We start from the raw sequence: 23475 nt of genomic DNA on the forward strand, positions 1-23475 counted from the left end.
TGAGCCCCTTTCGCGGTTTTCAAAAACATCGCATCAGATTAGCGTGTTTGCAAACATTTCATCGCGCCGCATGCGTGATCACTTCCAGTGCCGCAAACTTTTCAAACAAAACATCGACGTAAAAATATGACTATTTTTTCAAAAAAACGTCTTTTGCGTTGAATCAATATTTTTCTTTTCATCTTCGAGCGCTGATTGACGCAGTTTCGCTGATTAAATCGCGCGTAAACTTTTGGTTTTTGTGTAAACATTCGCAGCGTCGGAAACTCAAGTGCAAAAGTTAGCTTCGTCACGCGCGAGTGCACTTTAGCGTGTCGTCCGCTATGTGGCGGTAGAGAGTATGTAAATCGTTTAACTTCGCCTTTTTTGTTAGTTTTTCGAGTTGCTGTGTTTTTAATCGAGTGTCATTACGAATAGATTATACGGCTACACGTGTTTTCCAGATTAGATAAATTACTGTCTGTTTACAAAACTTAAAAAGATATGTTTTGTTGAACAAGAAAAAGTTGTTTATGTTGCAGAAAAGTAAAAAATAATATTTTATAAGCACATGGAAAACTTGACCACATTTTCGCCGATTGGTTCGACAAATTTCACAACAAATTTATTCAGCACAACTCTGGAATCCAACTTCACAAACTTCAACGCATCGCAGGTATGAATGACTGTTTGTATTTAAAAAAAATAAAACAAATTCTTTTTGTGAAAGCTTGTTTTAACACGTTTTTTTATCAGGTTAAATTCTGATATTTTTCAAAGTTGGTGAGCTTAGTGAGTTGTCTTAAAAACTGTTTTGTACAAATGCGCAGCTGTAAAAATGTTTTATATATAGTAAAACAAGAAGTTTAAGCTCAATTTTTTGTATGTTTTATAATAATATTTTCAACTAGGTCAGTAACTTTGTATTTAAAATTTGTATTTTTCAAAAGAGAAAAAAAAAACTTTGACTTAACTTTAGAAAAAGTGTGAAACATTTTAAATTGAACATAAGAATACTCTTTTATAGTTATTTTATAGATACTTCTTTTTATATACTTAGTATAAAAACAGTTCTAAAACTTTACTGAACTAATATAGAAACTTTTTTTCGTGAATTTTAGAAATTAGCTTTTTTTTTTAGAACACTACGTTTTAAAATAAATTTAAATATTTAGCTTGAACAATAAAAGTGTGTTAAAAAATAGACAAGTTGTACAAATACGTTTTAACAGTTTCCATATATGAAAGTCTTTTTTTATATGATGTAGTTTTCAAACAAACAGCTTAAAGTTACCAATTAGTTTTTGTACACATTTTTCTAAGAGGTTTCTATAATAAATTGAAGAAAAATTCCAACTATTTACCAGTAATCGGTCAAAAATATCACCGTACAAACAACTACCATTTAGTTTATCGTCAAAACACTTAAACTTCACACTTGCTAACCTTTATATATTATTTTGACCAAATAATTCTCAGATGACTTATGTCAGTTGAAACGTTTACGGAAAATTTTAAAACCTTACTTAAAAGATTTTATGATATTACTGAAAACTTAATAGTTTTTTTGTGCAGTTATCAGTTTTAGTTTAAGATTGCTTATACCAGTATTATTATAATGTATATTAACTATTTCTAAACAAATTAAATTAATATTGTATACAATAAATTAAATTAACTATCAAATATATTTTTTACTTTTATGACATTTTTTTACTTAGTAAATTATTTAAAATCATTTGCATCAAAAAACCGAAACTTAAGTATCTAAAAACATAATCATAAAATATAATAACTATATATCTCCGAAAATGACAATAAGTAACTGAATAGCTTAAAAAAGTATAGAAAAATACGAATAACTTAAAACATTGATCTTTTAAAATATGAAAACATAAAATTCAAAATTGTGGATTTACTCAACATTTAAATAAAGTAATTTTCAAACTACTTTCCTTTTTTTTTTTTTTAATCTCTGATCAATAAAAGAGTCTTACTTTGTGAACAATTTGTTTCAATAAGATCCTTTAAAAATACAAAACATAAAGTTTGAAATTTCAAAATTATGGTATAATATCTTCAATATTTAAAAGAAGTACTATTCAAAACATTTATATCCATGTTTTCAATGTTTATATGAAACTTTGTTCAAAACAATTTTCTTTTTTTTTAAATAATAATTTAATAAACCTGTGATCAATACAAGAGTCTCAACCTTTGAACAACTTGTTTTAATAAAATCATGCACAAGACTCTGTGCAGCCTTGGTCTTCAATTGTGACGTAAAAACTCTCACCCTCGTGACATTTCTCAACCCAGGAGCACTGTTACGTCACAGCAACGTAAGATGCTCACACAACTTTGATAGTTTCGCAAAATCAATGTTAATTTGCTTTCCATGGCTCCTGCGGAGTCGGCCAGTGTGTTTTGAATGATGTTGTGTGTGTAGGAAGTTTATCGAATTACTTCTAAATCTATCTGCTTTTCATGAGAAAACAAAGCTTTGTAGAAACTTTTGTTTGACTTAGTTTTTGTTTCGAATCAAATTTCGAAATTAGTATAAAAAAACAGATACGATAAATTTTTTAAGTGTCAAAGTTTTATCTTTTTCTATTATAAACTTTAAAGTAAGTATATTCGGACAAATTTTATTTATTGTAACTTTTTAAAATAGTAGTTTATAAATCACGAATTTAAATTTAGTTTTAAAAAGTAATTCACAGTGTTTACTACTATGAAACAGTTTTATTCCGTGTTTGTTATGTTTATGCTTTTTAACTAGCTTTATTTGAACGTTTATTATTAAAACATAACACAAACATACTTACCAATTTATAGTAACTGGTTACATGTCAGTAACAAAAAAAAATTATTTTTCATGAGTGCAATTCGTAGAAAAATAATCCATTAGCTTAAGTTTTTGTTATCAAATTTTCTTCAATAACAACTAATTATACAAAAAGCCTCAATCATATAGAGCAAAGATCAATCTACTACAAACTCAATAAAAGTTTTTTTATTTGAACAAGCTTTATTGTTTACTCGCTATCAGCGAAACTTGGTTACAAAATAGACCTGTTAGAATTTATTTGTTTTGTAATTCAAAGCTGTCATAGCTCAAACAAGAAACTTAATCAGCCTTTTTTTTCACTTTTTTCTACCGAAATCTTGTACACATGTCATTTATCTGTTTAAAAATAATTTGAAATAAATTTTGTTTGATTTTCATCTTTTATTAAAGTAATATTATTTACAAAATATACTTAATTTAAAAAGAACAACACTTGAACTAAATATTCGTATAATATACTTATTGTTTAAAAATGTTACAAGTGCAAGTCATAATTTCTAAAAAAAATTTACAAGTTGAAAGCAGTTGCGTATTACAAATTCAAAAACTGTTAGACTAAGCGCAAAAAAAAAACAATAAATAACGATTCGTTAATGATTCAAAAAACTGGTTTTTAACTATAATCAATCTCATTTTACAGGTAAGAAAATTCAGAAATGTCATTAAAAATAGTTTTAAAAAGATGTAACAAATGCATAAATTTTTTAAGACATCCTTTGAAATCCATTTTGAATTATTTTAATTTTTCAGAAAACTACAATAAAACACTGTAGTGAAAATTTTCCTTTATACAACCATATGTGTGGTTAAGACTGTTTAAAAATAAACATTATTTTTTTCTACAGACATGCGAGCCAATGAAATCAACAGTGGTCAACATAATCGCCGGAGTGCTAGGAACCCTGGTCGCCCTGGGTAACGGCCTGGTCATACTGGCCATATTGGGGGGCAGGTCCAAACTTTTCCGGCCCATGTACTGGTTTATCGTACACATCAGCCTATCCGACTTCTTACTGGGTAAATTTTCTGGTTTAAATTTTCAATAACGTGTTACAACTTCAAATATACTTTAAAACCAGGTGATAATATTTCGGAATAAGGTAAAAGTTATCAATAAGTGTAAACAGTTTCTCCGACTTCTTGTTGGGTGATTTTTTGAGGTAACTTAATTTCTGAGCTTAATAAAAAAAAAAACCTTAGTTTTTATGCACATTAGTCTTTCTGACTTCTTATTGGGTAAACTTTGTTGATATTATTAAAAGTATTTTTTTGTTAAGTTATAACTAGGAATTTAAATAAGTACAATAGTATGAGTGTGTAGTTTCTTACTTTCTTATCATGTTTTATTTACAATCTGAACAACAAAATAAAACTTTCATTAAAACTTTAACTTTGTGGTTTGTTGTAACAAAGATCTTTGTCAAATGTTTACAAAGCATATATGACGTAAAAAGATTTATCACAATTAAAAATTATAGCTTTGATTTAGTTTTGTATTTAAAAAATAACCTTTAACAATAAAAAGCTGAGTTAAGTTAAGTTTTTTATACAAAAGCAAAATAATATTCTAGGGTTTTTGAATACCTTATTAATGTTAGCTTAAAAAAAAACTTCTAGTGCTGTTTGTAAAGAAAAAATAAACAAATTGATGTATAATGTATAAACACAGTTGCTTATCTAAAAAAAATAAATACAGTATTGAACAAAGTGCAGTATTTGTTTAAATTGATGTATATGTTTAAGTTTAGAAAAAAAAACTAATATATTTAACTAAATTGACAGCTAATCTGTTTTAGAACTAATAAATAATTCACTTTGTTTTCGAAACCAATTAGGTATTTCTAAAACACAGATTGTTAACAAGTCACTTAGATTTTATCTTTTCTATTCATTTTCTTCTACACATCTGTCAAAACAAACTACGAAATTTCTTTAAAGTTGACATTTTCGCTTAAATGTCAAGTTTTAAACAATAAACTGTTTTCAAGGCAAAAAGTTTTTCAATACTTTATACACCCTCAAATCTATTTTACACGAGCAACATACAACAAGACTACAAAGGAAAAAAACATGAAATATTTATATTTTGCCGTGCTCTAGACGTTCGAGATGAATATTTTATTAGTTTATACTGTTTCAAGATTATTATTAATGTTACTATTTGCAGGCGCGAGTGTTACGATAAAAACTAAAGTCACGCTAGCAGAACCCGTGTATGATCAATAATTAAGTTTGTGTGGGAGTTAACGAAAATGTTCAACTTTTTATTAAGTTTATCACTATCTTCAAACTTTTTAGACACCGATTGAAACACTTTTAATTTTTACCAGAAAGATTGCTTTTGTTCAACAAGCAAATAAAAATTTGTTTTTTATTTTCACTGTTGAGAGTCTTTAGTTTTTGAAATTTAAAAATTTACGTAGTTATAGTAGTATAAGATCTAAAACAACAAAAGTTGTTAACAAAAAAATTTAACTTGTTCACAAAAAAATATTAAGAGATTTAAAAATTTAATTCAAGATTTTGACATGTTGCAAATAACAGTTCGTAAAAAATTTTCTAGTGTTCAGGACAATACAACTTGATGTTTGTAAAATACAAGTGTATAAAACTTGAAAGGCTAATATGGCATATACTAGTTTACAGTTCAACATTCAACTTTGATAACTGGTTCTACGTTGAATTAACATCAAATAAGTTATTTTCTTAAGTGTGTTGAAACTAGTTAAGGCTTAGGTACTACTGAAAAAATATTACATATTTTCGAAATTTTGTGTTATTGGTACGGTAAACAAAATCATAAAAAATCTTACTTAATAACTCAATTGTCTGTAAAATTCGGTTTTAATTAATCTCTATACTGCATTAAATCAATGTTGATACATGCGTTTTCATTTTGACACTAAAAAATCGGGTTCATCACTTTTAAAAGGTGAATATTTAGATATAATTTTTGATATTTTTAAATTGTTGTTAAATTTTATTCCTTAGACGGATAAAACGTGATTTAAAAATAATTTTTTTCTATTTAATTTGTGTGTTATTTATAATTTATTTACTTTTATTAATTGACAAAATTTATTTGAACTCCATCAACTTTTAATAATAATCAATGTGATAACAATGCCCTTTTACTGAAGAGTTAACATATCATTTTCTTAAGAAGTTTATAAAGTAAAAGTTATAGATTGATAATGCTCAAAACTGCTAAAATTTTATCTACAATTTTCTTTTGATATACATCAAGAGCTAAATTCTACAAAAAAAGAAACCATTGCCAACAACAATACCTTTATTTATACATGCCTAAATGATCTAAGCTTTTATGATAATAGGAAAAGTGTAAGTAAATGTTACATTGTTTTTATTTTATAGTTTTATATTTGTTTACTATTTAATTATAACGTAAGAGAATATTGCTGTTGAAAAACTCCAAATAGATGGCAGAACATGTTAAAGACTAAACCTGATATTACTTTATTTCCAACATTATAATAATTTAGACAAGTATTTTAGGAATAATGCTATTGTGGAACTGTAACATTTATTAATATTAGTTTTATGTTTGTATGTTCATCATTTTACATTTAACAATTCAGGAATAATGCTGTTGTGGAACTACAGCTTGATGGCGCTGTTCGACATTCAGAACACGATGGGCTCCCTAACAGTCATCCATTCATTCTGGCTGGTATCGGCTTGCGCGTCAGTGCTGGGTATATTCATGCTGGCCCTTGATAGGTTGGTGGAATGTTATGTATTTTTCACAATTTAAATAAATTTCAAACTAAGCTACTTTATTTATAGAACATAAAATAGGTCATAAAGTAAAAAAAATTTAAGTAGTAGCTAAGATAAAAAGATGTCATCTTTAACCCATAGTTTTAGTTGCTACTTGTTAGAAGAACGCCAAAACTTGTAGTTTTGGTTCTATTTAAACATTTTTTAGTTACTACCATCAATAATAAATAAACAAATAATTACAACTTTGAATATACCTTAGTTCAAAAAAAAACGTAGAAAAAATATCAACAGTTTATAATTCTTATTACAACGTTACACCTTTTTTAAATCAAAGAATGGTTAAATCAAACTAAATTTTAATGTTTTTATAAAAAGTAAATAGAATAGACGGTCAATTTGGTATAAGTAAAATTCATCAAGTAAAAAAACCATTATACAGACCGTACTAAAAAAAAATACATTGTAAGTAAAATTATAGTATTAGGTAATCCAATACATTCAAATGGTGAACGCTTAGTACTTTTAATTATGATAAGTTAATTTATAGGTTTTAACTAATGCTTTGTTATTTATAGTACTCGGTAGGTACATTATTGTAAAATACCATTTAAAATGGTGATGATACTTACGGTGGTGATAAGGTTTTCGACGATAAACCGTTCTTTTGATTTAACAATTTTTTGAAACTTACATCTTTTTGTCTGTGTTGGTTTTAGTAAATAAAAAAAAATTAAAATTTTATATAAAAATAATTTTAGTAAAAGTTGAAGTTGATTAAAAAATGTACGGTGATTTTAAAAGCAAATTTGACAAATTTTATTGTTAACTTGGCAAGACACAATTTTTACAATAAATGTTTGAACCATTTTTCGTAAAATCAAATAGTTGATTGAAATTTATTTTTTTCGTGTATTGGTTAAAAATTAAATTTAAAATTAAATAAATGGTTAGACTAGTGAAAGAAATCTTTAATGATCGATTTAAGCATTCAAGTATTTTTTATAACAAATTTTTCACCTAGTTTTCGTAAAACAAATACTAGATTGAAATCCATAGCTTTTGTGAGTTAGCTTAAAAAAAAAATTAAAAGCCGTGTAGTTAAAATTTATAAAATATATTTTAAAAATTAAAAAATAATAGTCATTTGACAAAAATAGTAGCTGATTTAAACTTATATCATTTTTCTGTATTGGTTTTAAACAGAATAAACGAATATAAGATGTGGATTTTTTTGTAAAACTAGTTATTTCCAGTAAAACCATTTCTTGTAAAATAAAAATTGATTGAATTTTTTTTATTACGTATGGTTGTTTTAAAGGTGAATTCAAAAGAAAGTTGATTGTTATCTTGGCGAGACAAAATTTTTACAATAAATACTTGAATCATTTTTTGTAAAACAAACACTTGATTAAAATCTGTTTGACTCGTGTGTTGGTTTAAAAATAAAGTTAAAATGAAAACGAACTAGTGAGAATAAATATTTAACGATGAACTCAACCATTCAACATTATCTCTACAATAAATGCTCAAACTATTTTTAGTAAAGGAAACCTTGATTGAAAAGTTTACTTTTTGCGTGTTGGTTCAAAAAAGAAAATGAAAATAAAAAATTATAGTTTAACCAGTGAAAATATTATTCCAACAGCCGATTCAACCATTTTACAGTGGTTGAGAAGATTAAACATTTTTCTCTTTTGTTTAAGGTGACGTATGTTAGTTTAAGCAAAACTTATTTGATTTAAATGGTTTAGCAGGTTTGTAGTAGAAAAATAAGCGTTAAGATGTAGGTTCTGTACCATAAAAATTGCAGTATTGCTATAAGTATTTATAAAATTAAATTCTTTGTATAGCCTTATTTATTAAATAGAAAATAGATTGGTACTATTATGTGTAAAAACTTGAAAGTTTTTTTATTTTTATTTTAAGTTTAAAGTAAAAGCAAGATTAAATTGTGTTTCTCTTTTAAAGAATTTCAAAGAACTTAAAAAATTCATGAAAAAACTAGCTACTTCAAGTTCATAAATAAGTTATTTACACAGGTAGTTATAAAATAAAAGTAATTGTTGTAAAACTTTTATGAAACAAAGCTAGTTTTTGTTGATAAGTGTTTTTTAATATTCATCAGTACTTTATCTACCAAAAAAATTTACTTTTTTAGTACATGTTTAATATTTTATAACTTAAATATAACTTTATTTCTTTAAGTTAAAAAGAATTTTTTTATTTCAACTATTTTTCACTTATGAAAACTAAAATTTTAGTAATTTTATAAAACGCGTCAATCAAACTCAAACTTTCTGTTTGTGCGAAAAAGAGTTTTTATATCATTAAGATGCGCATTTTGACCTTAATTTGGTTTTAATACGGCCATCAGTACATTTAATTTAACTTAACTTAAAATTAGGAACGATATCGACAAAATACCAGTAAGTTTTAAGTTGTTTAAGTGTATACGTATTGTATGGTATCTTTATTTTTTGTTTTTTGGTTCTTAACTTAATTTGTTTGAAAATAGTTTGTTTTTTGAAATATTTTCTAAATATTATATAAACTACTGAAACATTTTAATTTTTGGAACTTATGTTTATTTTATTGGCTATTTAGATTTTGTATTTAAGGTGAACAGTTTTAAATTTGGAGCATTATTACAGTTTAATTAGTGTAAATTTACACATAAAACTTTATAAATATATATAGTAATAAATTTCATCATAGGTTTTTATCAATTAAGTAAGGTAAAATCCTTTTCAGCAGTCTTTTAATCTAAATACCTGTATTAAGATATGTATAAAAAGTGATTAGTATCCAATACATTATACTGCAAATATTCTATACAAAATACTCTGACGACCTTTGGATTATAAACTTTTACTCTATATTTTAAAAAATTAACTGCAAAATGAACATAATAGTAATTTTAAAGAAATTAAAGGTTTTTTTACAAACTTTCGAATTCGTCTAGCATCCAGAGGTTTACAAACTTTATATTTTTGCAAATTTGCTTCAATTAGAAAAATTAGCACCCGCTCACCAAGCTGTCGTCTACAAATGACTTATACAAGTTGCGAAGTTTATACAGCTGTAAAACCAGAACTTTAGCAGCGTAAGAGCTCATTCGTCTTATGGAAGGAAAATTTTGTCATTCAAATTATGTAAATACGCGGAAAAAAGTGTTTAAACAAAAAATTGACTAATACAATGTAATCGTTTTAATGATGAAAAGTTTTATAATATTTGCTTTATTTGTAAATTACTACAAGCTTTTATAAACTTAAATAAATTTTACTCATCAAAAAATCAATTTTGTAAATTATAAAAAACTACATAGTACATTAGTACATAGTAAAAAATGTAACTGCTTGCGGTTTTTCTTAGTTTACAATTTTTTAAATTTCACAAAAGTGTCTTGGTTATTTTTATGCTGTAAAATAAATCCAAACTGTTTAATATTTTTTTAATAAGCAACAATTTATCTTAGCCAAAATTTTAACGTTAAAACAAGCGTAAGAATAACTTCTCTCTAAATATAAACTAAATTAAGAATTTCAAGTTGTTCTTCAAAGGAAAGTCACAAACAGTTTTTTTGTTCACAACACTATTATACTCGTAAATGAAACTAACTTAGCTCACTACCGTATACTTTAGCCTTATAATCCTTTTAGTATAAGCTTTTAGTCCGCTAAATAAAATAATACTACACTAAAATCCTTATGATTTCCTTATGTTACTACGCTTTAAAACCCCTAAGCATATCAAAGAAAAAAAAAGGTAACAAAGTTTTAGTTTTAAGTCATGTTCACGAAAAAATCAATGTAAGTATACTTGGATGAACTGAAATGTAAAAATTAACGATCTCAATTAAAACTTCTATGTGAATTAAAGTTAAACTTTTTAACCCTGATAACTAAACAGCTAATTCCCAGTCTAAAGTGCAGTTTGAAAAGTTCAAGTTTATCTTTTGTACACCGAGACAGGTTTTAATATTGATTTATCGATGAATACGCAGCAAATGAAAAGTTGTGTTTACATGAAGTAGTACTTTGTGCTTTTTTTTTGTTTACCTTATAAGCTACAGCTTATATAAGTTTGCATTTGCATAAAACGTTTTTGATGTTAATATTTGTAAATCTTTCGTTTTGTAATTTAGTACTTTTTGAACTGAACTTTGTGGGTATTAGGTTACAAGGTTACCCTGGTGGAAAAGTTATTGTCTTTAATGTGGTTTTAAATAAACTTTTTCATTACACTTTTTTCTTTAAACAGTTTAAAAAAGTTTGAACATTTTATTGTTGTTGTAAGGTTAATTTGTATTTTTGATAACGTTTTACCTAGCAGTTTTACGTAGTTTTTGTTTTTTTTTTGTAAAAAATTTACAACAGTTGACTTTACTCTTTTATGTTGGCTTTTGAAAATAAATATTTTGAAAACTTAACAGTAAAATAAAACTAAGTGATACAGAAAAATTGACTACTTTTTTTTTATCTTTAGGTAAGACTTACGTTTTTTATAGAAAACTTTTTATTTCTTCTTTTTCCATAGTGTTATGTGATAACTGTTAATTAAAGTTAAGTTTTATAGTTACGCTGTATTTAAACTTCGTTTGAGAAACTATATTTTGCTTTCAAAAGTTGGCCTTTAAAAGTTTTATTTAACAAAAATATAGTTTTATTTCATAGAGAAACTCTTTTTTATTAAATAAATAAAAAATATTGTAAAAACTTATCTCTTAACTAAAATTTTATTAACATAAGAATAAAAAAGTTTAAAATAACTAACTTGGCAAAGATTAAACAAATTGGAACCGTTTTAATTACTTACAACAAATAACTTAATTTAAACTTTTAAATATTTAACTTTTATTGTAGTAAACACAATAAAACTTAAACAGTTTAAGTTTAACGAACGTATTTCTTTGTTAAATGCTTAAAGTTTAAGTAGAACACTTTATGTGGTAAATTTTTATTGTATCTATTTTCTTTTTAGTTACAGTAAACATTTTACTGAGTAAAAAATCAGGTTATGTTATATATCTTATAGTTAGCACATTCAACGATTAAGTAAGTAAAGTAGTTTAAAGTTATATTCATCGCTTTTAGAAATAAACACATTTACGAAAAATGTTAATTTTATTTGACCTTCCTAGCAAAGTAGGCTCGCATCGTAGCAAATAGCTTTAATCGAAAACAGTTACTACGAAAAAAAATATTTTACTTCACAAAAGTAATACTATAGTACCGAAGATTGCTCCACTTAACCACTTTGTACCTAATATACTTTGAACTATTACCTACAATGCAAGAGTCTTTTTTTTTTTGAAATAATGAATGTACATAATTATTTTAAATCCATGAAGAATAAATAAAAGTTCTTTTTGCGACGGCATGAGATCATGATGCGTGTTTTTTTTTTATTAAAGTAAAAGTATAAAATAACAAACAATTTATTTGAAAAAATACCAAAACTACTTGCAGTATAAACATACTTATTTCTAGTTTTTACAAACAAATTTTTATTTTATTTCACCACAAGTAGACTTAAGTTCATAAAACTTGGTGATTTTGTTTAGATAAAATAAAGCTAATAGAATATTCACTTAGTATAGATACTAAAAATAAAAATTTTAGCTTACGTTAACATATAATTTGACCATAACGATTCGATCATCAGACTGCAAGTTTTCGGTTAACAGAGACCCGGGTTTCGTTTTTTTGAAACTCATTAAGTCAGTAGTTTCAATAAGAACGAAACCCGGGTCTCAGTTTACCGAAAGCTTGTGGTCTGATGATCGAATCTTTGTAAACTCGAGCTTGTCTCACGGGAATCGGAAGTCCAAATTTAGATTCTGTAAACTTTCGTCGAAGTTTTCTTTAATATTTTTATGCCTAATAATAAGACTTTTTTTTTGAAAAAAAAAACTTATACTTCCTAAACTTGCATTTTTTTGTAACTGTGAAATAACTTTGTATGTTTTACTATAGTATCAATCTAGATCAAGTTAAAAATCCATGATATTTATATTAAGCTATTTCAAGGTTGGAAAGGCAAAAATAAAATGATTTTTTTTCACCTAAGGTCTCTTCGCATACTGTTTCCAATGAAATCACGAGATTTTTCAAATTTTCTCCTTATAACAAATAATAATGGTCTTAGGTACATGCAAGTGGTTCACAGGGACGTCCACCGGGTCTACTTCAACCAGATAACCGTCCTGACGGCCATTTTGTTCTGCTGGGTCGTCCCGGTGTGCCTGTGCATGGTGCCGCCCCTCGTAATGGACCACACGTGCAAGGAAAGCTGCCGGTTGGTTTGTTTAATTTAATTTTAATTGTTAATTTAAAAATGTATTTAAAAGTTTTTTAAACTTGTATTTATAATTAAAAAACAGAAAAACTCTAGTCCACAAAGATCCTAAAAATGCTTTAAAAAATTAATAAAAATCATCATTTATACAGTATGCAGTAGCAGTATTATATTGGTAATTTGACTTAAACTTTATTTTGAACCTAAAGTTTGAATAAAAGCTAAATTGTACAACGTTCAAGGCAAAAACAGTTTGTTTTTGTAAATAAATGACAATTTTTAGCACTTCAAAATTAGTAGTCGAAGCAATTTCGCAAATTTTTTTCTACTCAAGTATGCTTAAGGTGTATTTAAAAAAAGGAGTGTTTGTTACATAATATATATTATTTATTACACAACTAAAATAAAATCTTTTAAAGTATGTGACTGAGGCAGAAATTTTTGTTTTGTGAAGTACAAAGCATTTTTTAAAGCGAATTTACGATTTTTATTAACTTACTTACATTTTCTCACAAAAAAAAAAGTTAAAGTTTTAAGTTTTAGTAACTAAAACTTAATCATCTTCAATTGAATGACTTTACTAAACTCAAAATAAAAATGTCTATTTGTACTTCACTTTTTGTGCGGACTAAAAAAAGATCATACGTCAATTTTAAAGATTGTTTTGCTTTTATTGACTAAAGTATACCTTTTAAATAAGAAAAGTAATCTAAAACTTTCATATTTTCAATAGGACTGGAAATCACAATTAAAAGAGTTTATTTAAATATTTTAATGTACTCTATTAACTTAAACTTTGTTACTTTTTTTGTTTATTACCTTCTTTTTTTAAATAATTTTGTACAAAATATATAGCTTTTCACGGAATGTACTTAAGCAATATTTCTTTAAAAATCAATGACAAACAAACTTCTTTGAAAGTAGAAGAATTTAAGATTTGTATTTGACAATAATTTATCTAGTATTTTTTCTAACCAAATGAGTAAAGTAAAACTTCATTATTTCTTGATAGGATTGGAACTCGTATTTAAGCCATAACATGAAAGCATATATAGTTACTTAAAACTTATGATTTCGTCTATTATATCCTTAGTATTATTTTCATGCCAGACATCTAGCTTTTGTACGATACGGACTTAAGTACTACTTCTATAAAACTCACAAAGGTCAAATATTTTAGCGACAAACGAACTTCTTTGAGAGTGAAAGATTTAAGTTTATTTATTTTACAAAAAAGAAAAGAAAATGGGTTTTCACAGCATGCTTAATACCGTTGAAAGTAGAAAATTTTAAGAAGTTTTCACAAAAAATAAGAAGTAAAAAACTGCAATGAAAAGTATTTTTTCAATTCACTTTGCATATATTTGTGAACTTCCAATGTGAATTTTGTTAAAATCGCCCGCACGAATGTTTGCCCAACTTGTCAGCTCTGAACAACCACTCGATTGTGTTTCGAGTGTCGAGAGCTATTGTGACGTCACAAAAACAGAAATACCCAGCACCAAGTTTAAGTTTGTTTAAGCGATGGAGATCATACCTGGGTTTTTCTGTCTTGTCACACACTGTGTGTGTGTCGAGGGTTTGGGGAAGCTGTTAAGATTTAATTTCGTATTTTATCAATTTTTTCCAGTTCACACTTTAAAAGTGCTAAATTTCATAAAGTTCCTGACAGTTCAAAATATTTTTTCAAATTTTTCACCTTAAAAACTTTTTAAAAAATCGTCCATTAAGTTAAACAAAAATTAGGCTTCTTAGAAGCTGATAACGTATTTAAGTAGTTTCTGTAAATTCTTTTCAAAAAATTTTTAACTTTTTGGGTTTTTAAAGTCACAAGGTTTTGAAATTTTTCAGTAAGAATTTTAAAAAACGTTAAAACATTTAGAGTTACTGAGTTATTAATAACTAAACTTTATTTTTTTTAGAAAACCAGGTGAAAGAACTGTACATGGTCGCATAAACTTACTTTTTATAGGAAAATTTTGTACTATTTAGTAATTTTTCAAGTTTTAAAAATATGGTTATACATTTCAAGCAAAGTGTAAAAAATAGGTTACAAACAGTTCAAAATATACTATAATACACTTTTAATAGAATTACAATAAGACAGTTTTGTAATTTTAATACTTATAAAAAGTACTTTTAATGTTTAAAAAAACGCGCAAATATTAAACTTTAAATTATTACTTTTTTTCGATACCAGTCAGCTCAAGAAAAAAAAAAAGTTAAGATTATGTAGAAAAAATCAAAAGGTTTTTTAAATATTAAAAACACTTACATAGCAACTATTAAAAATATTTTTTTGTAAAAGTTTACTTTTAACTTAATACTAGTATTATAAACATTTGTTATTGTTTGATTAGTTAAAAGTTCTTAACGTTATTGATTGTCGTTAACAATTTTTTATTACTTAATACACTCAAATAAAGTTTTTTTATATATAAATACTTACAGTGTCAACTTGAATACTATTTTATGATACTTTATAATAGCACGTCTGTTGGCAAGCTTCATTCAGTTAGCGACACTAATCTTTTACAATAATAAGTTCATTTTTAATATGTTTATCCGCAAACTTTTTCATGAACTTTCTTATCAAAAAAACTTTAAATCTTTTACAAACTAACTTAATTTTTTTTAATTATTAAATCTCACATAGTTTCTCAATAGTAAGTGCTATAAAGATATAAGTTTAATAAATAGTCGAAGTAAATTACAATTACAAACAAAAAGAAAAACTTTTTTACGATGAAAGTTTATTGCAAGACAAGTACTTACACAAAAATCGATTATTATAATTTTGTACTCAAAATAAAAAGTATTTAATGTGGCTATGTTTTCAAAAGCATTTATAAATATATTCATATCTATCTCAGCTTTAACTCATAACAATGCGGTTGAAAACTTGAAGCTCTTATTTGTAGTTTATTTACTTAATCTTTGTTATTTAAATACCACTACTTAATACCAACTTGCTTTAACTTGAACTCTGTGCTAATCTTAGCCGTCAAACTTGTTATTACAATTATAAAACAATAAATCAAAATGTCTAGTCGCTAACATGCTTATGATTTACAGGTTTTATTTACACTCTTTATTCTGTACTTGCGGTTGTAAAACTCAGTTGACAGTGCGGAATATTTTTCAGTATAATTCATTTTATAATGTATATTTTTAAATTAGTTTTTAATTTCAGCTGTTCTTCCATCGGAATTTTTATTTAATTATTGTGTATTCGTTTTTTATAAATGTTTCTATTTCGTGCGTATATTTTCAATGGTAGTAAGTGAAAAATTTAATGTATCAATAATAAATGTGTACACATAAAATATTTTTTTTAAGTATGTACTTGCAGTATAATTAGCAATTAGAAAAATTAGGAACTTGTTGTTTTTTATGATTCTTTTTAAAAACTAAAATTTTTGTTCATTCAAAATATATCATTTTTATGAAACAATCTGTGCTCTCCCAAATCAAGTGTCAAGGGCTGCCACTGTACAACACACATAGGTTTTTAATTAAACTTGTTTTCTTTTTACAGTTGTATACCAGGGGAATATATGGAGTGCAGGCCCATTGAAGACTGCTCATTGGTGGTTCCCCCTTTTAGAAAGTCGACTATTCGAAAGGTGGCAGTGTTCCTTTACACGGTCATGCCGTGTCCAATTATCATCTACTGCGCACTGTTTTACAAGGCAAGTTTTGAAAGTTTTACCAGGAAAACTTTTAGGTTTTGTTTTTTTTTTTGTAAACTGTTTTGGTTATTTTTACTAGAAACAAATATATGCATCGTATTATCTGATTAAATAAAAAGTTAGTTTGAATAGAAATAAATTTACTGAAAACAATGCACTTGATTTCTAGTTTTGATTACTAAAGACTATACAACGCAAGTTTATTTGTTGTCATCTAATGACATCTGTAACAGCAATATTTCTTTATATATGAGCTTACTCGAAAAATTTTGTTTTTATTAGTAATGATAGGTTTTCGTGTTTTCTGATTACTTCATTTTTTTAAATTTACAAATACGTTATAAAACTAGTTGACTTTATTCTGTTAGTTGCGTTCTATTTTACAAAGTGAATGTAATTCAACTTAACCAAATACTAATCGATTTGGTAAAAAAACAAAATTTCAGTATCAGAATATCGTAGCTTTTTAAAATATGTAGGAGATTGTTATACTCGAGCAATAATTAGTAACCTTTTGTTTAGACGACTTTTGAAAAACTTACTTTTTAAATTACTAAAGATTTATTTGAAACATACAAAATTACTGATTTTTTTACAGGTGAGAAAACAGACGAGATTGTTCCACCAGAAAATGAAGCCAAGGGACATCAGACTGATAAAAACTCTGGTGATAATCATGGCAATCTTCATCGTAACATTACTGCCTTGTGGAGTGGTTCTTATATTAGTGGGTTTTACAAATTTAAACTTGTTTACAACATTATAATGTTCAAGAGTTGGATTTGTAGCTAAAAAAAGAGTTACACATTGTATACAAAGGGATAATATGGATGACTCTGTTAAAAGACTTTTAAAGATTGATTTTAAAATGACTGTTTAAAAACAACCAGTAAAGTTACTGGACTCTCTTACAAGTTTTGTTAATAGTTGTTTAATAGACAAACAAAAAATACTTGAGAAAAAACAAACTTACACTTAACTGTGAATACTTGAGTATGAAGCTTGGAAATTAAAAAAAACTGGTAGTTACTGGTGTACCGATTGTTACTGACTCTAAAGAATATATAAAATCAAACTATTCAGAACAATTAAACTATATGCAGGTTTCCGTCTGTATTCAGAACAAGACTATATATAAAGCTGATTTAACTTATGAAATTTGTTAAGTTTAACTAGATATTATATAAATAAACATTAAGTGTATTTAATATTGCTCCAGGACTCTCTACCAACTTTGTATGATAAGCAACTAATAAAGATCGTCATTCAATAATAATAGTAATAATAATAATAATAATAATAATAATAATAAAAATAATAATAATAATAATAATAATAATAATAATAATAATAATAATAATAATAATAATAATAATAATAATAATAATAATAATAATAATAATAATAATAATAATAATAATAATAATAATAATAATAATAATAATAATAATAATAATAATAATAATAATAATAATAATAATAATAATAATAATAATAATAATAATAATAATAATAATAATAATAATAATAATAATAATAATAATAATAATAATAATAATAATAATAATAATAATAATAATAATAATAATAATAATATTAATAACAATAATAATTATAATAATAATAATAACATGCAGGATTCCCTCTCAGCATCGTACGATGAGCAGCTCATCAAGATCGGCATCTCCACTTTCATGCTCGCCACTCTCAACTCCCTGGCCAATCCGATCCTCTACATCTGGAGGATCGCCGCCATCAGGACGTCGCTGAGGAAGCAGCTGTTCTTCCTGCAAAGTCCCTCCAACTCCCGGTACAGGACGTCGAATTTCCGCCAGACGGCTCATGAGACCGCCAAGCGGAAGAAAACGAAAACGTTCGGCAGCCTGTGCTTGGAAAAGCCGAACCAAGGGTTAGATGTAACTCTAAAGCACTATAGTTATTTACAAATGTTGGAATAACGTCATTTGGTATCTAAAAATAAGTAAAAGTAGTTGATCTGAAAAATTTTAACAGTTTTGATCACGATTTTAAAAGTGTAAGAGTTTTCAGTAAAGCACTTTTTATAAAACCTTTTCATTACTAATTAAGTTCGACAACTAAAAAATTGATATACTTAAGTTATAAAATTATTGTACAAGAAAACAAACTTAAACTATGTAAGTTTACTAAGTCCATGCAGATTATTTGCAAAAACTTTAAATTAACATTATCGTACTAAATAAACTTCGGCCGTAGTAAAATTATTTAAAAATCTTTTAAAATTCATTTTTTTAATAAATAAAGTTTCAAAGATTACACATCAACAATGTATTATCGCATAAATTAAACAATAATTAATACGTTGATAGAAGTAGCGACTACACGCTGTCGGAAGTGACCAAACCAACTTTAACAGCCGGCAGAACCAACACAACAGAGTCGCCCAATTTTCACGTCAAGATCGGGAAGAAGGGGGTTCGAAACCCGCTGGTGGCACTTTTCACGCGAGCCAGCTTTCAAGCCGGTTCGAGTACAAATTCAACTCCCAACATTCCGATTCGCAATGTTTGTTTTTATAATAGTTGTGATAAAACAAATTCTCAGTATAAAAATAAAAAAGTGTATCAAAATTTCGTACCTAATACTTTTTTTGTAACTGACACACTAGTTTTAAATCTATAGGAATATTTTTGCTTTTTTGTTAGTTTTGTTGTGTATAACAACTAACTTTAAGTTATAAACATAATAAATAGTTTAAAACAGCACTTCTTTTAGTTACTGTTTAGTTATTGTGATTTGTTGCAACGTTTAAATCTAATGTGCACAATTGGTTACCAAGAACTCATCTGTTTAAGAATTTAGAAATACATATATACTTTATTCGACAAACATACTTTTAGTACTAAAAAATTTCGTTGTCTTCTGTAGCATAGTTTTTTAAACTGTATACAATGAAGTTGAATAGAACTTAAGTTGAAATATCTGTTTAAAATTCTTAACCTTCTACTAGTACTTCTTATAATAAAAATTATAATTGAATTCCACATGCTTTTGCAAGCTTAATATAAAGTTTGGTTTTTATAACTACTAGTTTTTAGTTGTAGCAAGCTTATCTACTAACTTAATAGTTTAATATGAAAAGTTAGGAAACCTTTAAAGTAATTTTCCAAAATGTTTCTCACAAACAACTATTAGAGAAACATTTGAATGAATTCAGGGTTGCCACTTTACCTGTAAACCTGGAAAAACCTGGAATTTCTAATAATTTTAACATTTTCAGCAGTAAAATTCCGATTTGACACAATAAATCTGGATTTATAAATAATATAAATAAATATAAATAAGAGAATATAAATAAGATTTGTTGTCATCATCAAAATTTTTTTTACTAAAATCACATTAAAGTAACTTTACAGTATCTTTTTAATGTTTTTATACTATTTAACACAGTTTATTATATAGGAATTAACTTAAAACTAAAAATAGACCCAAAAATGTGTACTTTTAAAAACCTGGAAGAAATTTGGAAAACCTGGAAAAAGTTTTGAATAAAGAAGTGGCAACCCTGTGAATAGTAATCATGTTTATTTTTGGGTAAAACAAAAAACTTTTATACTATTTACACTAATATACATAACTGAGATGTAACTAAATAAGTTTTGTTTAATCAATTCAGGATTAGTAGTGTGCAAAGATTTCACTGCAAACAGGTTTTGCGTTTCAAAATTTGCTCAGGTTTTTAAAAGTTTGAAAACTACCGCCTTAATATATAACTTAATCATTAAACAAACGAAGTTTAGGTAAGTAAAACTTAAAATTACCAATATTAACTGATTTCTATTTTTTTATACTATTTGTCAAACATCATCAAAATTAAAAAAAAACTCTGTTTGTAAGTGTGTTTTATATAGTGTTTTAAACTAATTACTACTTAATTTAATCAGCAAAAGCTCAAACTATTTTTGTAAACTATCTATATATATACATGTATGTATATAGAACAAATATGTTTATAATTTTTTGGTGTGTGTTTCTGAATTCATTATTAAAAAGATAATCAATTTACGAATTTCGCAATAAACTTTTGTTGGCATGTTTACTGCGGTTGTCATGGCAACAAGCTTTTTGTACCCGTGGCTTTGTTGGTTGTGACGCACAAAACTACTTAAAAATGACAACTGACACTTTTATTATTTTAGTGACACCTCAAATAAATAAATCAAACAAAAATACGTAGAATAATTCAGGCCGAAATAAAATTGTAAGCTGTTTTTTGAAGATTTTTTTTCAACGTAATCAAATACATTAAAATTGTTTTGTGTTTGTTCTATAAATGCTAAGAAATTGTTCACTGAATTCACTTGTTTTATAAAAACCAGCAATTAAACCTAGAGAGTTATCAGCGATATAATGTAAAAATAAAAATTATTCTGCTGCTTGTAAAAGTTTCACTTTCAAATTTTAGTTTAAACTAAAAAAAAATTCGTTATACTTTAATTATCGACTTTTTATAAGATATTATTTAATTTAATTTTTGTTTTAAGTTATAAATAGCACATTATTTAAGGAACCACAGTCTACTTCATTTTAAACATTTACTTTGTTCATAATAAAATTAACTTGGTTGTATATAGTATTTTCTTAAGTTTATCAATTACTTTAACAAAATTTTTATAATCAAGTTAAAACAAACAGTTTTTATGTTTTCTTCAAATATTTAATTTTTCAGGTGAAAAAACAAGATAGAAATTCGAGAGCGGAAAAAGGTAATTTGTCATCATTGGAAGACTTGATTGATGCTGGAAAAAATAACAAAAGTCCAACACTCAACACTCACAATAATAATCATCACACGAAAAGTAAACAAAAGCATACGAGGTAATTACTTGATAGATTTTTTTCATCAAGTTTAGTTTTGAGTATTTTTGGAATAAAGTATTTAATTATATAATTATTTAAAAATATAAATGAAAATCTAAAGAAGTTATAAACTTAAGTTTGCCGCTCATAAAACAAGTGTTAAATTTTACAGAAAGCGTTATTCTATAGTTGAATTAAAAAATTTTATTTTCATACAAGCGCTGACTAATTAATCTTGTTTTAAAGATTTTAATTTTGCGTTTAGTTCAAGTAAGTTCAACTTCACTCGTTATTTGTAACTATTAAAGTAATTTATTTTCAAAATATTCCTTACACTGGGAATCAGAGAATTCACTCACATTATTTCAAGATTTTGTAGTAACTGCACATCGAGAAAACACTTGATAAATACTAGGCTCACAATAACTAATAACTTTTATACTCAATTAAAAGAGCATTGTTTGTTGTAAAAGCTAACAAAGCTTTATTAGATGGGAAACTTGTTTTTTAGTTTCACTTTAGGCATTTTTTACATTTAGCTTACACCACGGGTAAAACAATTTAAAGTTATTGCTTGAATTCGTTTCAGCTATGTTAATTTTTATCGCCTCAAATTAAATGTGAATTTTTAAATTCACTAAACATTTTTGTTTCAATAAAACATTCGATTAACAACTTCGAAATTTTCTGTTGTTTTTATAACTTATTAAAGTTTATTATAAAACCTTAATAAGCCTCTATTTGTAAACATTGCCGAAAAAAATTATAATTGCAGTTAAAAGAAACATAAGTTTAATTTATGTTAGTCCAAACTCTGAACGCACTAAGTTCAAACACTTCAATTGAAATTTATAACAAAGTCAACTGAAAAAACAAAACAAAAATTTTAAAAGTTTAAACTGCTATCAATAATTGAACTGACCTCAAACCAAGTAACCTAAAAATAGACTAATTAAAACTAAAAACCTTATATTTAAAGATAAAATGAACTGCATTTAATGTCTAATTTTAAGTACTGTTTATTGAGTTTGCAGTTTTTCATATTCAACTAAGCTTCAGTGTTTAAATCAATTTACTTTTATAACTCTAATAAATAAGTTATAAAGCTTAAATTAAATCTAGGTACAATTTGATGTATTTTTAACAATTTGTTTTTTTTTTTTGCAGAATAGAGAATATCAAAAACAATTGCGAAGAAACAAGCTTTAAAACTGTTAAATGACGACTGTAGAATTTCATTTTTCGTTTTTATTACATGCTGCTACCATTGTCTTTTTTAAAACATTTAAAATGCTTTTTTTTTTAACTAACATGAATATAGTTTTATATTTAAAAAATATTTATTAATGATGACAGTTTAAAATTTGGTCATTTCTTGCCGTCTATTTTGTTGCACATAGTTGAATATTTTATGTTCAAATAAAATTAAAATTAACTTTAGTTTATATATGAAATGCATATTTTAAAACAATTTTAATGCTATTTATTTTAAACATCTTATAGGGTCCAAATTGTTATTCTAAAAGCTTTGTATCATGCAAGTATTTTACTTTACTCGTTTAATATATATAATAATGTTGAATATTGGCTAAATTAGTTGGTAGAAAGACAAGTCAATTTAAGAAAACAATAATATACGATAAATATTACAAACAATGTAAAACTGTGTATCTTGTTGTGTAATTAATTTTTACCTTGTCTAATAACTCTCATTAACCTTGGTCAAATTAAACTATATTGAAAAAGTCACACACACAGATTTATAAAAAAAAATTAGTTATTATTTTTAATACTTCAACACTTAACTAAAGGCAACACTAACTTAATTTAGTTTTAATTTAAATGAAAAATGGCTGATTTTTCAAACTAGCTTTGTTGTAAGCATAGAATGTATTTTATTTTAATTTTGTATAATGTTAGTTCGAGTTTAGTTGAGACAAAAGACAAAAGTGTTATGCAAAGAAATAAAAAATAAAAAATATTTTGTTGTGGATGTGTGCGGTTTTTTTTGGTTTGAGGTTTTTATTTTATTTAACGTTAATGTTCTAATCTGTTTTCTATGTAAGTTTT

At 25.7% G+C, this 23475-nt stretch overlaps 1 protein-coding gene across 1 annotated transcript; it reads left to right on the plus strand.

The window, feature by feature from the left end:
• The first annotated feature begins 519 nt into the window (after positions 1-519).
• Positions 520-22912, plus strand: LOC145838293 (sphingosine 1-phosphate receptor 2-like). The gene is made up of 10 exons (XM_082945863.1): positions 520-655; positions 3676-3847; positions 6430-6571; positions 12725-12874; positions 16413-16566; positions 17165-17293; positions 18204-18475; positions 18915-19110; positions 21275-21423; positions 22573-22912. Exons 1-10 carry the CDS (start codon positions 551-553, stop codon positions 22625-22627), a joined length of 1524 nt encoding a protein of 507 aa, XP_082801989.1. The 5' UTR covers positions 520-550; the 3' UTR covers positions 22628-22912.
• The last annotated feature ends 563 nt before the right edge of the window (positions 22913-23475 follow it).

This window comes from Thalia democratica, chromosome 6, assembly GCF_965202585.1.
Source record: "Thalia democratica chromosome 6, ktThaDemo2.hap1.1, whole genome shotgun sequence".
Taxonomy (NCBI): Eukaryota; Metazoa; Chordata; class Thaliacea; order Salpida; family Salpidae; genus Thalia; species Thalia democratica.

Coding starts and splice junctions, on each gene's coding strand:
- LOC145838293 (XM_082945863.1), top strand. CDS start 551: ATGGAAAACTTGACCACATTTTCGCCGATTGGTTCGACAAATTTCACA. Junction 17,294..18,203: donor GTGGAGTGGTTCTTATATTA/GTGGGTTTTACA, acceptor AATAACATGCAG/GATTCCCTCTCAGCATCGTA. Junction 18,476..18,914: donor TTGGAAAAGCCGAACCAAGG/GTTAGATGTAAC, acceptor ATACGTTGATAG/AAGTAGCGACTACACGCTGT.